This window comes from Chelon labrosus (genome assembly GCF_963514085.1).
Source record: "Chelon labrosus genome assembly, chromosome: 24".
NCBI lineage: Eukaryota > Metazoa > Chordata > Actinopteri > Mugiliformes > Mugilidae > Chelon > Chelon labrosus.
The window spans coordinates 8,045,057-8,059,148 of NC_140357.1; the positions used below are offsets into that span (position 1 = coordinate 8,045,057).

The following is a 14,092-nucleotide window of genomic DNA, read 5'->3' on the forward strand; positions in this document are numbered from 1 at the left end:
CAGAACACGCCAAATTTGTTTGCACATCAGACCCCAAAATTCATGCAGACAACGAGCTCAGTCATTATCACTGTCCATTTTTTATGCTTTTATTTTATTTTTCGTCTAGGCACAAAGGAACCAAGTCTGTCAAGTCTGTTTGTGATGAATGTGTTTTTTTATTGTCCTAGTCTTGTGGTGATCTGTCTTACAGTGCTCTATCATTGTGTGTCATGCTACTCAGAGAACTGGGAACACTGTGGGTACACAAAAACAAGCGTTGCTTTTATGTAAATGCTTTCATCCGGTCACTTAATCGAGCTTCAGCACGGCTGCAGTCCCAGCATACAGATTTTTTACATTTGAGTAATGCACCGATGTTCAGTTTAATCATTTCGCCGTCTCTTTGTCTCTTCTGCGTTCTCGTTTCTACTCGTCACTTCCTCACATTCCTTTCCAAGAACACTGTTTCACCACAAACCTGTGTCTGTATTCCTCGTTCGTGAACGCGTCAATGTTGACACTGAAAGCAACCACTTGCTCTTGCAGTTGCATGAGTTGTAAATGTTGCAGTGGGGACATGCCACCGCTGCAGTATTGGTTGTTTGGTATAGCAGCGACTCTACCTGACTTTCAGTCAATTATAAACATGGTTCACAAGCAGTTTATTGTTTGCACGTCAGACCCGAGGCTTTAACATACAAAAAGAAGTGGAAAGAATATTTATTTAGAATGAAATCATTGATCAAATGGCCAGAAAATGTGCAATGCATGAATTTAATGTCTATTCACTGTAAATGGTTAGCCTGGTCGTTACCATCCTACGTTTCCGCCCGAAATTTGATTTCGGTCTGGCACGGAGTCTGGCCAAATTGCACTTCCGCTGTTTGCGTGTAACCGCGCCAATCAGCGAACAGTTGAGTGATGACGCGGAACTACGAGTTGCTTGTAGTCCAGCGAAGCTTGTAGTTCAACAGCATAGCAACAATGGCGACGGAGGAAGAGACGCTAGAAGCCATCCGCGGAGTTGTCTCAACTCTCGAGAGCATCACGGAATTAAAACCAGAACAAGAGGCTTGTCTTGTCAATTTTATAAATGGCAAGGACGTCGTGGCTCTCCTTCCAACTGGCTTTGGGAAAAGTTTGATTTATTTAACTGGAAGCGGAAGTGGTAAGCGTAAGAGCCTGAACTCCGGCGCACAATATACGTCATTACCAAATGTTGCTGATTGGTTAAGGGAACTCCAATGATTTTAAACCTCAAAATAAGCATCCGCCCATTACGGAGACAGATTCCTATTACATTGGGCCAGACTAACGTGCCAGACCGAAATCAAATTTCGGGCGGAAACGTAGGATGGTAACGACCAGACTAGTAAATGGTAGCAGCCCAGTAAAGTTTGTTCCAACATATTGGGCCTCATTCACAGTGCGTGCTCCCTGCTCACCAACCTTTTATGCACCAATCTGGGATTCATCAATATCTTATTTCCTACATTTGTTGGCACCGTTTGTAAATGTGGAATTGCCTCAAATCAGGCGTGTGCACAAGTTCGCTAATTAAGAACATTCTCGTGAATGAGACCCGTTGTTAGTAAAAAGGGAGTAATGATGGGTTATAATGAGGACATTTGATCAAAAAAAATAAAAATAACTTGAAATAATTAGACATCATTTGCAGGATGACAAATCCATCTTATCCAATGACATGACTGTTTATCAGCCACATGTTTTGTTGAGCCTCTGGGATACGCAGACATGTAACAGCCCCTCAGGTAGACTCACTGTTTAAATATTCCTGTGTTACTGCTGTTTCCTAACGACCCACGTGGGACAGTTTATTCCTGATTTCACATGGTGGATAATGTTGGAGGAGAGAAAGCTATCACGTATAATAGCCGTCGTTATCCATGTGGGATCACTTCAGGTGGATTACATTAAGGTGAAATTAAACTCTTACACTGAAAACAACACCCCCTCTCTCAGCCGAGATCCACTGGAATAAATCACCAAGTATCATCACGTGGGCACTTGTTGAGCTGAACAGCCTCGGCTTCTGCCACATTACGACGCCCACAACTGAGCAGCTTCCCTGCAGCCTTATTTACATCGCGCAGTGGCTCCGAAACTGCACTTCCACATCTGTTGAGCGCGCCTCCATTGGCTGGCAGATGAGGGTTGTTTTTCCTCTGGAGCGGCTGGAGACGACACGTGGACTTGTTGTTGTTTTTCTGCTTTCGTTCTAAAGTTTCCTCTTGGTGAATCTTGTTTCCAGGCTCTTTCCCAGGGCGTTAACGGTTCACACAGCCAGCTGCACTGAGGCTGGCTGGGCGGAGAGGTGATCTCTAAAAGAGAAGAAGGAGTTTTTTTTTTTAGCTGCAGTTCTCTATATGTTTGTGTGGGATAGAAATAGGTGTATGCATATGCTTGGCTCCCATGTCTGCTCACGACTGGCTGCTTCTAGAGATTGTTTGTGGTATTATCCTTCATTCATTGGCCCTTTGCCTTCCTAAACAACAACTGCGAAACGTAGGCAACAGGACTGACGAGACGCAATCGAACTGGTATCCAGGAAACTGGAAAGAGTAACAATGAATGAGTTAGCGAATGCATAGCATCTCGGTAAAAGGTCAGCAGGCGGTTTACCGTTCCTCTTCCTGGTTCTGGTCTAATTAATCCAGAGCTGTGACCTTTGAGGCAGCCATGATGTTCATTCACAGTCTCACACCTCCAAAGGGCAGGCCTGAGTCTGAGGATGGAAGCTGTATTTTTTTTTTTATGGCCTCAAATGGAATTATTCAAAAGTGATCTTTTACTTTGTGTACATACATTATTGGTCTGTTAAACACATCCCTGTCTGTTTCCTCTGCGGCACTGGATAGATATATTTTATGACATTATTACAGAGCTTTCTCAGCTTTGCTGCAGCATCAAAATACATGTAAATCCCTTAACGCGTCTAAAGTCTCATACAAGTTGGCATACATTTTCTAAATTGTTGACAATTACTGGAAGAACACTGTAATTTCAATTGATTTAGAGTACATTTATACGAGATATGTCGCATATTAAGCAATGTTCGTGTGAATGTTGTCTGTGTCTGCGCTTCTGGCCACGAGCAGACACTGAAACTCGTGTCTTTCTGTGACATCACAGGTGCATGTTACGAGTGCTGGATTCATTCGGGACCGAACCAGAGTTCAACCACGCTCACTACGCCCAGTCCAAGGGGCACAAGACGCCCTGGGGGAAGTGGAACCTCAACCCGCAGCAGTTCAACACCATGTTTCGTAAGTCTGCAGGGTGGCAACACACACATATTCTTGCGGAGAACGCCCATTAACCACCGTGGTAACTGTCTCCTCTAAGTCAACAACAAAACAAAGTGTTTCTCTTTGTTGTTTAAATTTAGTCAAACACAGCTGTTTGCATTATAAATCACTTTAAATGTGAGACACCCTTGGCTTTTTTTACCATTTCTATAAATGAGATGTGGGAAAAGGGGCATAAAAGATGTTATAAAAAATTCAGCATGGTGCTTGCTAATGGAGTATCATCAAGCCGATTAGTAACTAAGAGGTCAGGCACTCAACTCTCCATTTTGCTGTGCTTATGAATGTAGGACATGGAGGTTTTATGGCTTGGTGTGTGTGTGTGCGCCTCGCTCCTACTGTGAGATCATTCTGTAACTACAGTCTCAACCCCATTTGCTGAGGTGGATGAGTGGTGGCGGTGCAGCAGGCGACATTGGAAGGAAAAGGGAGCCAGCCCCCTAGGGTACTGACCTTTTCCCCACGGCTAAGAGAAAGTGAAATGTTAGCCCTACAATCCCCGTTCAGGAGGTGAAGCGCGGGGCTATCCAGAATGCCACCGCACCTGAATAGAGGCTTTGTCCACTGAATAGGGTATGTCTTTCTCATAACACACTGGGGCTTTTGCACAAAGTCCAGTTAAGAGTCGCTGGGTTAGATGATATCGCTGGCGGAACAAGTGCACAGCGGCCTGGACGAGTGTTAAAACCACAGAATGGCATCACTTCCAGGCACGAGAGACGAGGAATACTTGAGGATTTATTTTCTCCCTCTGCATTGTGCTGCAGGCTTAAGACCAGCATGTGAACCATGCAGCACAAAAGAGCATATTAGATGAACACCTCTAAGGATGTTCAAGTCACTATCTCAAGTCACTATCTCAGGTTTCCTGTTGTTATTGTACCTTGCACATATTATATTTGCATACTGAGCTTGTATGAGCAGGTGTTTCTGGATCTGCACAGATAACTTTCATAGTTATTTGTCTGGAGGCAAGTTTCTGTCTTTACTTCATCTGGTACTGCATTAGACCCAGTTTAGTTCTAGCAGCTCCATAGCCACTTACTCAAAGTTAAAGTAAAAAGGAATATTCGTTCTTCTTTGTTTATTTCATCTCACTTATTGAATGGAGATGTAATAGTGGACAAATCAGGTTCCAGTAGGCAATTTATTCTGGATTTAGATTGGCCCATTTGTTACGATTAGTCAGTGCTCTATAAATCCTTGGTTGGGGGAATTGGGAGTGTGTGGCCGATGGTCAATAAGACAAGACAAGACGAGGCCAAATTGACCTCATTAATCTATTTCAGAGTTGGGAGTGTTTTCTAGTGTACAGTATGTGTGTGAATGAACTGCATGTCTTAGTTAAGCTGGCTCTGTATCCTGCTTTGGGAGCGTTATTTATTTATTTATCAACTTAAAAAGAAATTAACCCAAAGTGAACTAGTTGGATTGAAAACAGATACATTCAGGTGATTGTGAAGCCTTCTGCAGTCACAGAGATACTTTGTGCAATTCACAATGTGTCTATTTAGGTTACCTTATTTCCTCAATAATGACTGGCTCCTTTATTTACATTTATTACTCCAAACAGTGCAGCAGTGATGCTACTGCTTCCTGGTTTCAGGTTATAACCTGAGCTTTTTGCAAATCTTCTCAATAAGGAACAGCAGTGGTAAAGATTAAGACAAACAAATTATAGCATAACTCATGTCCTTTTTTTTTTGTGAGCCAACAGACATTTCACTGCTCACCGTGTTTCAGTTATAGTATCATGTTGTGTTTGCTTGAGTGAAGCCATAAACATAGCCTTCCTGTGTATACCGTTTCCGTGATTCAAAGTGTCCCTGACGTGTTCTGTCTTTCTTCTTGCGTAGAATAAAAGCAGGACGTTTGGTTCTACCATATATTTCTGCCTTGTCATCTCCCATGCCCAGCACGCATTTGTGCACCTTTTTCCTTCGTCTGTCCCTGCTGCTAAATGTTTATTACCTTACGGACATGATAACTACTGGTCAGAGGTTGAACGTAGCGGCAGATAGTATTTATGTTTCAAACACTGCCAGCTATGTAATTGACCCTGAGATCTGCCATAATAATGGCCCCTCGAAAGCTTTGACTGATAACACAGCTCTCAAACCCATTCATTTAAGATTCCCTTTCCTTGTTACCTACCTCAATAGACTGGTACAATGCATGCCTTCAGTGCATGCTTTTCAAGGAGCAGTCGAAATCAGAAATTCTGATAACTCCTGTCAATGGTTAATGAAATGCAAAGAGAAAAAAATATCTTCAAGGCTTTACATTTCAAAGGGCTTAATGCCTTTGTTTGGAAATGTTTATTTAGGCTTATTATGATAAGATAACAAAGATGGAATATGAAGATTACATTAAATTAAACTTGAGCTTCGCATTGGAGGGCATCCAGACCTTTTGCTCGTCAGATCTGGGCCTTAAACTCTATAATTTGAGCCACTGAAGAAACAACAAATACTCCTCATACTTTTATATTCTGAGAAATCTAAAAATAAAAGGTGCACGCTTATTTCTTTTCACACTTCAGTCCCAGAAAAGTTGTAAAGACCACAAGGTCTTTGATGAAGCCTTTTCAGAGCGATGGAGATTTTAATGATTAATCGTGATTTAATGATGTTTCTTTGCAGTTTTAAATGTTTTTAAATCAAACTTACTTCCAGATAAGATTCTAAATTGGCCGTAGGTGTGAATGTGAGTGTGAATGGTTGTCTGTCTCTCTGTGTTAGCCCTGCAATAGACTGGAGACCTGTCCAGGGCGTACCCCCGCCTCTCGCCTGATGACAGCTGGGATAGACTCTGTAGTTACTTGCAACTTAAATCACGTAATTCCTAGTTTACATTTCTTAGATTTTAGCTCTTCTCTACCCTGTCCATCCACTCACTCTTAACTGACTGAGGTCAGGCTTCATTACTGAAAGCAAATTTGCCCCCCCCTCCTCCCCACTCTCAAGTTTGTCAGGATCAACAAAGCAGCTGCTTCTCTGCAACCCTGTCCTCCCGTGGCTGTTTGTTAGCTAATAGCGAATGAAGCTGTGGCAAGTTGAGTGACACTTTGAGTGGCGGCTCTAGTGGGAGAAGAGGCATCTGTTGCCAAATGCATCAAGAGGGCTGAACACTAATTAACAGCCTGTCCTGTTTACACAGTTAGCTCGGTACATGAGTGTTAGTGCTGCCTATGCCTAGTGCCCAGGATCAGCTCAGCCTCCTTGCCATCAGAAACATAAGAGATCTTCAGAAGAGTTTATCGCAAAAGGACTGGTGATTACTAGTTGATGCAATGCTGTTTTTTTTTTTTTTCATATATCTTGATGTCTTTGAGCTGTTTGTATTAATATTGTTATCATGCCTGTTTTAGCAAGTATTTTATGAACAGTTGGTGCACTAGGCTCCTGCCCACACTGACGCCTCACACAGATCTTCATAACAGCTACTCCCACATTCCTTTGCTCTCCCATACACCAAAATGCAAAGTCGACTAACAGCACTCAGTAGGTACAAGCTGCCTCTTTGTTTTGTAATGTCAGGGACGTGCAAAACAAGAACGGGATTTGAATACAATAGGTAAATATTTGAATTTAAAAACATTCAGTCACGTGTGAAAAAAAAAGAGCTTTCTGCATGCTAATTTACACTTTCATTGGCTGCCATGGAAAAACAAACGGTGATAAACCCAAGAAGTCCAGTAATGGTGTCAGGTCTCTGTTGAAGTTGGACCCAAATGCAACAAAAAACTTCAGGCGCTGCAGGGCAGGGATGGCAGGGTAATACAAACACACATCCAAAATAAACTGGTGAAGACCAAAAAGCAAGGACGAATCCAAGAAAAGGAAAGGAAAGGAGAAATCCAAAGAGGTAAGGGCACAGGGGAAATATAACAGACAACTTGACAGTGGTAGCAGATCAGAGGTAGCTAAACAAAGGTAACATCACAGACAACTTGACAGTGAACAAAGGGAAAGGGAGGGCTATATATACACACATGGGCAGAGGGGTTAACAAGACACAGGTGAAACCAATGAGGGCGGAGCACACAAGGAGAAGCCAATCCAACAATCAATCAAGGTGGGGAAGACACAGGAAGTAAAACAAGACAAGAAACACCAAAGAAGAACTTCACAATATAAAAATAGGAAACACAAGGAAAACCAAACAGGGTCATAGAAAATTCAATTCAAAACCATGACACATGGAAAATGTTATGAATTAAGTCAGGGTCTTATTAAAGCCTCGTGTTTGCGCCCTGAAACATTGCACATTTGGTCATTGTTCAGTAATTGCTTGGGACTGGGCGCTGGGCTCATTTACTCTGCATAACACATTTCCTGGTCCATGTTTGCCTCCAGGTCTTTAGCCAGAGCCGGTGTGTGAACTGCCCCGGAGAGATTAAACGGGCAAACACTGGCTTTTTGTCGGAGCGGGACGAAATAGTCACATTCCAGCCAACACCCTGACATTAAAAACACCTTGTTTATGGAAAAACCTTGACAGTACATCTACTGTTATCTGTCTCAGTTAAATATTTCCCACCATGTCTCTGAATTTACAGCTGTGGCACTAAGATTATTTGCCCATATGATCTCACAGAAAGCATGTCTTATTTACTATACAAAAGCAAATTTCATCCCCCGTGAATGATGGACTGACCTCAATTTGTCCCTGTGGTAATAATAAGGTTGTGGTAAATACAAGCGCCGACCACACCGGCTCCCCGGGGCTCCGGCACAAACCACAACTGTGCACCAAAACGCCTCCCTCATGCAGGCTGCTTCATTCCTTTCCAGAGGTGATGGAAAGGTCTGCTTTTCAGTCTGCTTTAAATAATATTAATACGCGGTTTCACTCTTGAATGAATCTGCTCTGTCCAAGCTCCAAAACCCTTGTCTTCACATTTGTTTTACAAGGCAGATGGTAGTGAGGTAAAAAAAAAAACACAACAAAAAAACAAAAACGCTGCCAGCTTTGGGCTCCACACTTGACCTGCTCATCCCCTGGTTCCCATAGTAACCAGTCATCACTGGGGAGCGAAGAATGGAGGGAGCGAAAACCCAGAGTGCTTGTTGGACTGTGTTATGCAGCTCTTTCCCTCTCTGGTATTATAACCTCTAAAACCCAGAGCTCTGTGTGTAAGATTTATTTGAAGCATTTGTTTTGGCCTCGTGATGCATAAAATGAAACAGTCACGGGTAATTACTCACGTCAGTCATTTTATTGTAAATGATGTCTGACTACAACTTTCTTTCGGTTTCTTTTTTCTTTCCTGTTTTGTCCCTATGAATTATTAATATAAATATTTTTTTTTTTTCTTTCCGTTGCAGCTCACACTCCAGACAACAGTTTCCTGGGCTTTGTTGTTGAGCAGCACCTCAACGCCAGCGACATCAAGCACATTGACGACATCAAGAGGCAGAACCAGTCACTCGTCTATGGCAAAGTTGACAACTTCTGGAAGGTACGCCTGTCTTAAATACGCTGGCATGCATTCACAAGTGCACTGAATCACCCTGGGCACATTTTTAAACCGCGTTTGGATATTGACTGACCTTTAAAATCAGTCCCTGACTTCTTACTCATTTGTGGTTTGCATATCCGCACCTCCAGATGGATTTGAAAACTTTTCTAACAAAGTGACATATATATCACTAATTAATCTAATTAATTAGAGGCTTCGTAATGAATTAATCTCGATTAATCACATTTTAATCGCATAATTTGCCCCAAAAAAGCAACATTTTTTAATGTAAATGGAAGTTTGTGCTCGTCCGTACTCGGACCGGGACTGCTAGCGCTAACAGCTCCGGCGGTTTCCGTGCTCACTGCAACGTGCTTTGCATTTAGATGGCACCGGAGGGTTGAAGTGGTTTTTTTTGTACAGTTTGCACAAACTCCCCGCTTTTATCAAGGCTTCCATCAGGTAGTTTATTTAAACTAACATTTGTCTTCCATCAGTCCTGGCAACGTGCTTTTTTTGGTAGCCGTTAGCCGAGCTCTGACGTGTGTAATCGGTATACCAGGAAATTAAATGCGTTAATTTTTTTGTAATTAATTAATCCTTAATATGTATATATTCCCTCTGAAGATGAAAGGGACACTTCTTAAAGCACGCTGAGGAGCACCAGCGGACAGTAACTCATTTTCAGACCTCTGATAGCTCCGCAGTGAAACTCTTTGAACGACCTTGGGTAAAACTTTCACGGGGAACTTAATAACGTTCTGGTATAGGAGCTAAAATTCAGCTTATCAACCCCTCTGTGGAGTTTTTAATATATTCAAATGCATGCTCACACTGCAGCACGGAGACCAAGGGATTACTGTATCCCAGACAAAAATGACTTAGAGACTTGGAGAGATTTGCACATTGTTTGGCTTGCCATGCATGGTTGGATTACTGCCCACGCTTTGATAAGCTTTAAGCTGGAGCCATGTATGTTTCTGAGTGGGTCACCCCGGATCCAGCTGACTGTGTCTGACAGAGTAACTTGATGGAATAATAATAGAGACTACAAGAGAGGATTGTATTCAGGTAACACCAGGAGGCCGTGGGATGTGGAGAATTGAATAATAAGCCTCACCTAACTAACTAATGATCTTATATCGCAAATAGTGTTGCTGGACCAGTCAGGAATGGTACCCTGGCACCAGAGCAGCTGTTTCCACGCTAGTAAACTAGTCTTAAGTCTCACTCTACCACTCAGAGTGTCAGAAGTTGGCTGCTTCAGCCTTCATCCCTGATACCACAGAGACATGTTATAAGGCTATAAATCCCTAGGTGCTTCTGTTTTTAATCCGGAGGTAGCTGCCGTTCTGCTGTGGCTTGTGGCTTCTGCTACCGAGCCAGAGCACATGCAGCAGCGTGCCATTCAGTCGAGCTTTAAAAGGGCAGACGTGGGGAGACCATCAACTCACAGCAAGGAGCATTAGCTGCTAATCAGACTCCCGAGCGTGTTCATTACCTCCTGCTTTTAATTAAAGGGCCATTTTGGGGCTGACTGATAACGAGCTGACTGGCTTACTCACTTTCCCTCCCTTGTACGTTTAAATTGTGCCGTTCTTCAATCCCTTTCTGTACACTTTAGTAAGAGCATACATGATACTCATTACGCTTTAAGGTAAAAAATCACAATTGACTTATATTCAGCCTGCAACAGTTAAGTCCACAGGTGTTTGCTGCCTTTTAAGTGTTTATTGGTTACCCAACTTGGATTCTTCTTCCAGGATTAAATGAATTATCAGTAATATAAATAATTCTTTCTGAAAACCAGTTGCGACCACTTTAACTCTTCATAAATCAAACTAAACAGTCAAAATCTGCTTTAAACGCTTCTTTTAAAAAACCCAAACTATTATAAAGGCCTTGGTCTTTGCCCCAAAAGCCTACTTTTAAAATCTTCTTATACAAAATCCTAATAGCAGGGATAAAAATTCACCCGTGGGGCTTCTTTTTCCTTTTTTTTTCTTATCAGGCCCTTAAAGTGTAAGAGGAAAGTAATAGACTTTATGTAAAGTACAGACGACTGAAAGGGGCTCTGTCTCTCTCCCTGATCAGACATGACAGTGGCGCACGGATCACGTTTATCTGTCTTGTTTTTATCAACACCAATGCAGCTGGATGTCAAAGACTGCTCAGTTTGTTTCTGATGAACACCAGATGCTTAGTTGGGCACACGAGTTTCTCATTAAGATGAGCACAAGACAGCTTCCTTTGGAAAAATACTTCATTCCTCTAAAGATTCAGGCTTTGTACATAAAAGGGTTGGAGATTATTAGAATGGTATTTGGATGTTTCAGCTCGATGTGACAGAACTAAGGACTGAACGTCAGGCCTTCCAAAGGAAGCTGTCTCGTGCTCCAACAGGATTGGAGCAATTTTGATATACTTTGAAAACAACTTAGTTTAAAGCTTATCTATATGTATGTGTGCAAGAATAATACCATTAATACCATATGGCCTCGGAGGCAGGAATCTGATGGCAGCACAGGACCGACGTGGTCTTTCTCGGGTCCTGCAGAGATTTAATAAGCAAGTAATCACACTTACAGAGGGGGTGTTCAAAAAAAACCCAAATTGCACTGATTACAACCTCCTCATGAGACGACATGTGTCCGAAATCTTTTGGGCATAATTGTGAGAAGAGCTTGCCTGTGTCATGATAAATAGAAGCCTTGTCAGGTCTGCCTGGCTGCAGTAGTCTGAGCTAGTATGCAGACTGCTTCGGGATCCGAATATAATACGAATAATTATAAAGCAAAATTATTTTCTTGAGTGGAAAATGCACCTGCGAAGTCCCGAGTTGCACATCTGACCTGAGCACAGTCGCAGGCAAAGAGAGGAGGATTAACGATTAAAGAACCGGGCTGTTTAGCAATTATTTCATTGCTAAAGAGGCAGCGTCGATGGTGAGACCTGGAATAAAATGGCCGGACCACCTCTGAGGGAGACGTTTCCATAGCAACCCAGTCGGAGGAGTAGAAATGCAGAGCGAGTGACTGTCTCTCCGTTCTCCCCCTTTATCTTTGCCTATACTCACTCTGCAAACAATTCAGATGAATGGTGTATGTTAGGGTGTGGCACACCTAAGGAGGAGCTTAAAGCTTGATAATAGAAAGCCCACGACATTAAAAAAAAAAAAAGAATAATAGGGAGAATCGCTTTTACCTGGACTTACCTGAACTTCCAGTTTGTATGAGAGGCAGAAGGGGCGGCATGGAAAAAGGTGAGAATGAGTAGGATGCACACAGCGGGAAAGCTGCAGGGCCTTGGCAGCACATCAGAGGACACGATGAAGAAAGACAAATAACACAGAGCTGATGGGGGACACACACACACACACACACACATCGCTGGCATATGCAGAGCAGCAAGGGCAACAGTTCCGCATCTCTTTACAACGGAGCTAAGTCGAACATTAAAACCTTCTCTTCTGCTGTGCTCGTCTGTCTGATCTGATGAAACCATTTCTGAGTTTCAAGGTAGAAAGCCGATTATGACGTTTGCAGAAAAGAGCTTTGTTGGAGTGTGAAATGTTATTAAATCGACTCCTTCTGTCTCCGACGGTTTATTTAATTAGACCCAAGACAGACCCACAAGGTTGTGGTTTGTTATGGCTTTTCTTTGAAATGTTTGAAATACTAAAAGAAAATAAAGTGGTAATTGAAATGCAGGTTCAGAAAGAAGTTTGAATGTATGTGTGTGTGTGTTGAAGTGATAAATTAAGCTGGCTGGATAATTTGTCAAATTAAATCCCAGTTTTATTGAGCAACAACAGGAAATGGACATCGAGTTGGTTGGTTTCCATGATCATTTACAGAAGCAGTCATTGATTAACCCAGATTTATGAGGGTAAGACAGGATGCAAAGATAAATCAGATGATCAATTTATTACGGCTACAGTACAGTAGAGTCAGCATCACTGTCGACCTTTGGACTTGAAATAATATGGACTGCGAGGGGCACCTGTTTCGTTCACTGCATGCTTCACGGCGCAGGAGTGTAAATGTATGGAAATGGTGTCGCTTTTAATTGAAGCGTGTGACAGTTACAGGTGTTTCCGTCACTCCAGGGACAGGGAGGAGTAATATACCAGCAGCTTATTCTCTGCGTACCGGACTCGCGACTCAGTGCCTCCTCACACTCAAGTCTGTTACACTTGGCTGATTAATGCAGCCCACACATACACAGCAGACGTGTCAGCGACTCCTCTGCTGTCTAACAATCAAAAACATGCTTTGGCCAGCCACCAAACTCCAATAGATTATAGACTCTTGTGTGTAATGAGGCATGGCAGAGCACTGAAGTGTTATACCGCTCTCTGGCACGCCAGGCACCTCTTTTACAACCTGTGTTCGTGTGGGTTTTGCGGTACATCTTGTAAGCTTTGTTTTTTACAGGTACATCAGCCGTGTGTGAATGTGTTTGCCTAAGTGTTTTATTTTTTTTATCTGTGGCGAGGAGAAGCATTTTAGCCCAACTAAACGTAAAAGATTTACTGGGGAAAAAAAATATGATTGCACATAAAATGAGCCATTATCTCTGACTGACCCAGTGTTGCATCACCACAGAGATGTGCATCTAATGAGGGAGTGTGTGCTATGTGGGGAGAAAGATTCTTCCTCTCTGAAGAACGGCTGAAGCGATTTCGCTCTGACTGACAAGTTTCCAGTTTTGGGGGGGGGCCCTAGAGTCTGTCGGTTTGGAAATTATTTCAGATGAGAAGATGATCTGAGGCGCGTTTGATGTTGAAGGCAGTCGGAGGGTAGTGTAAGTCGAAAGCGAGTGGACCTGCTTGCATTCTGATGAGGCAAAATATCTTCTCGTCTCCTGAGGTCGCTACAGTAGACTCAGAAACTTGCCTCGGAATATATATATATTTTATTTCACCCCTGGGTACAACAAAGTCAAATAAAAACACAACATACAGTGATGTACATGTTCAAAATACAATGAAATCCATATTTAAAAAGAACTAAAGAAACTAACCCACAAAAAGTCAATTGCTTCAGTTAAAATATTCTGTAAAGCAAGATAAATCAGCTCCGGTGTCTTGGCCAAGATGACTGTAGGTGTTGAATTATCGAAAAATCCGCTCTCAGACCTGGAGCCCTGCACCTGAACAAACTGATACGGAGGAGAAATGCAATAATAAACGCGGTGTACACGTTCTCGTCAGACGCATCGGTTCAAATCCAAACCCACGGATCAGAGAGCTGGTGTTCCTCACTGACGGACATACCTCTGAGCTTATTCATTTGAATGATAACAGGAAATGCAT

At 42.6% G+C, this 14,092-nt stretch overlaps 1 protein-coding gene across 3 annotated transcripts in view; it reads left to right on the forward strand.

The window, feature by feature from the left end:
* mgat5 (alpha-1,6-mannosylglycoprotein 6-beta-N-acetylglucosaminyltransferase) overlaps positions 1-14,092 on the forward strand; it is a 70,274-nt gene that overhangs the window by 39,313 nt on the left and 16,869 nt on the right. For all 3 annotated transcript variants that reach the window (XM_084574331.1, XM_084574333.1, XM_084574332.1), the window contains 2 exons: positions 3,136-3,269; positions 8,642-8,775. In XM_084574331.1, the coding sequence (XP_084430457.1) occupies positions 3,136-3,269; positions 8,642-8,775 (268 nt within the window). The remainder of the gene's footprint in view (positions 1-3,135; positions 3,270-8,641; positions 8,776-14,092) is intronic.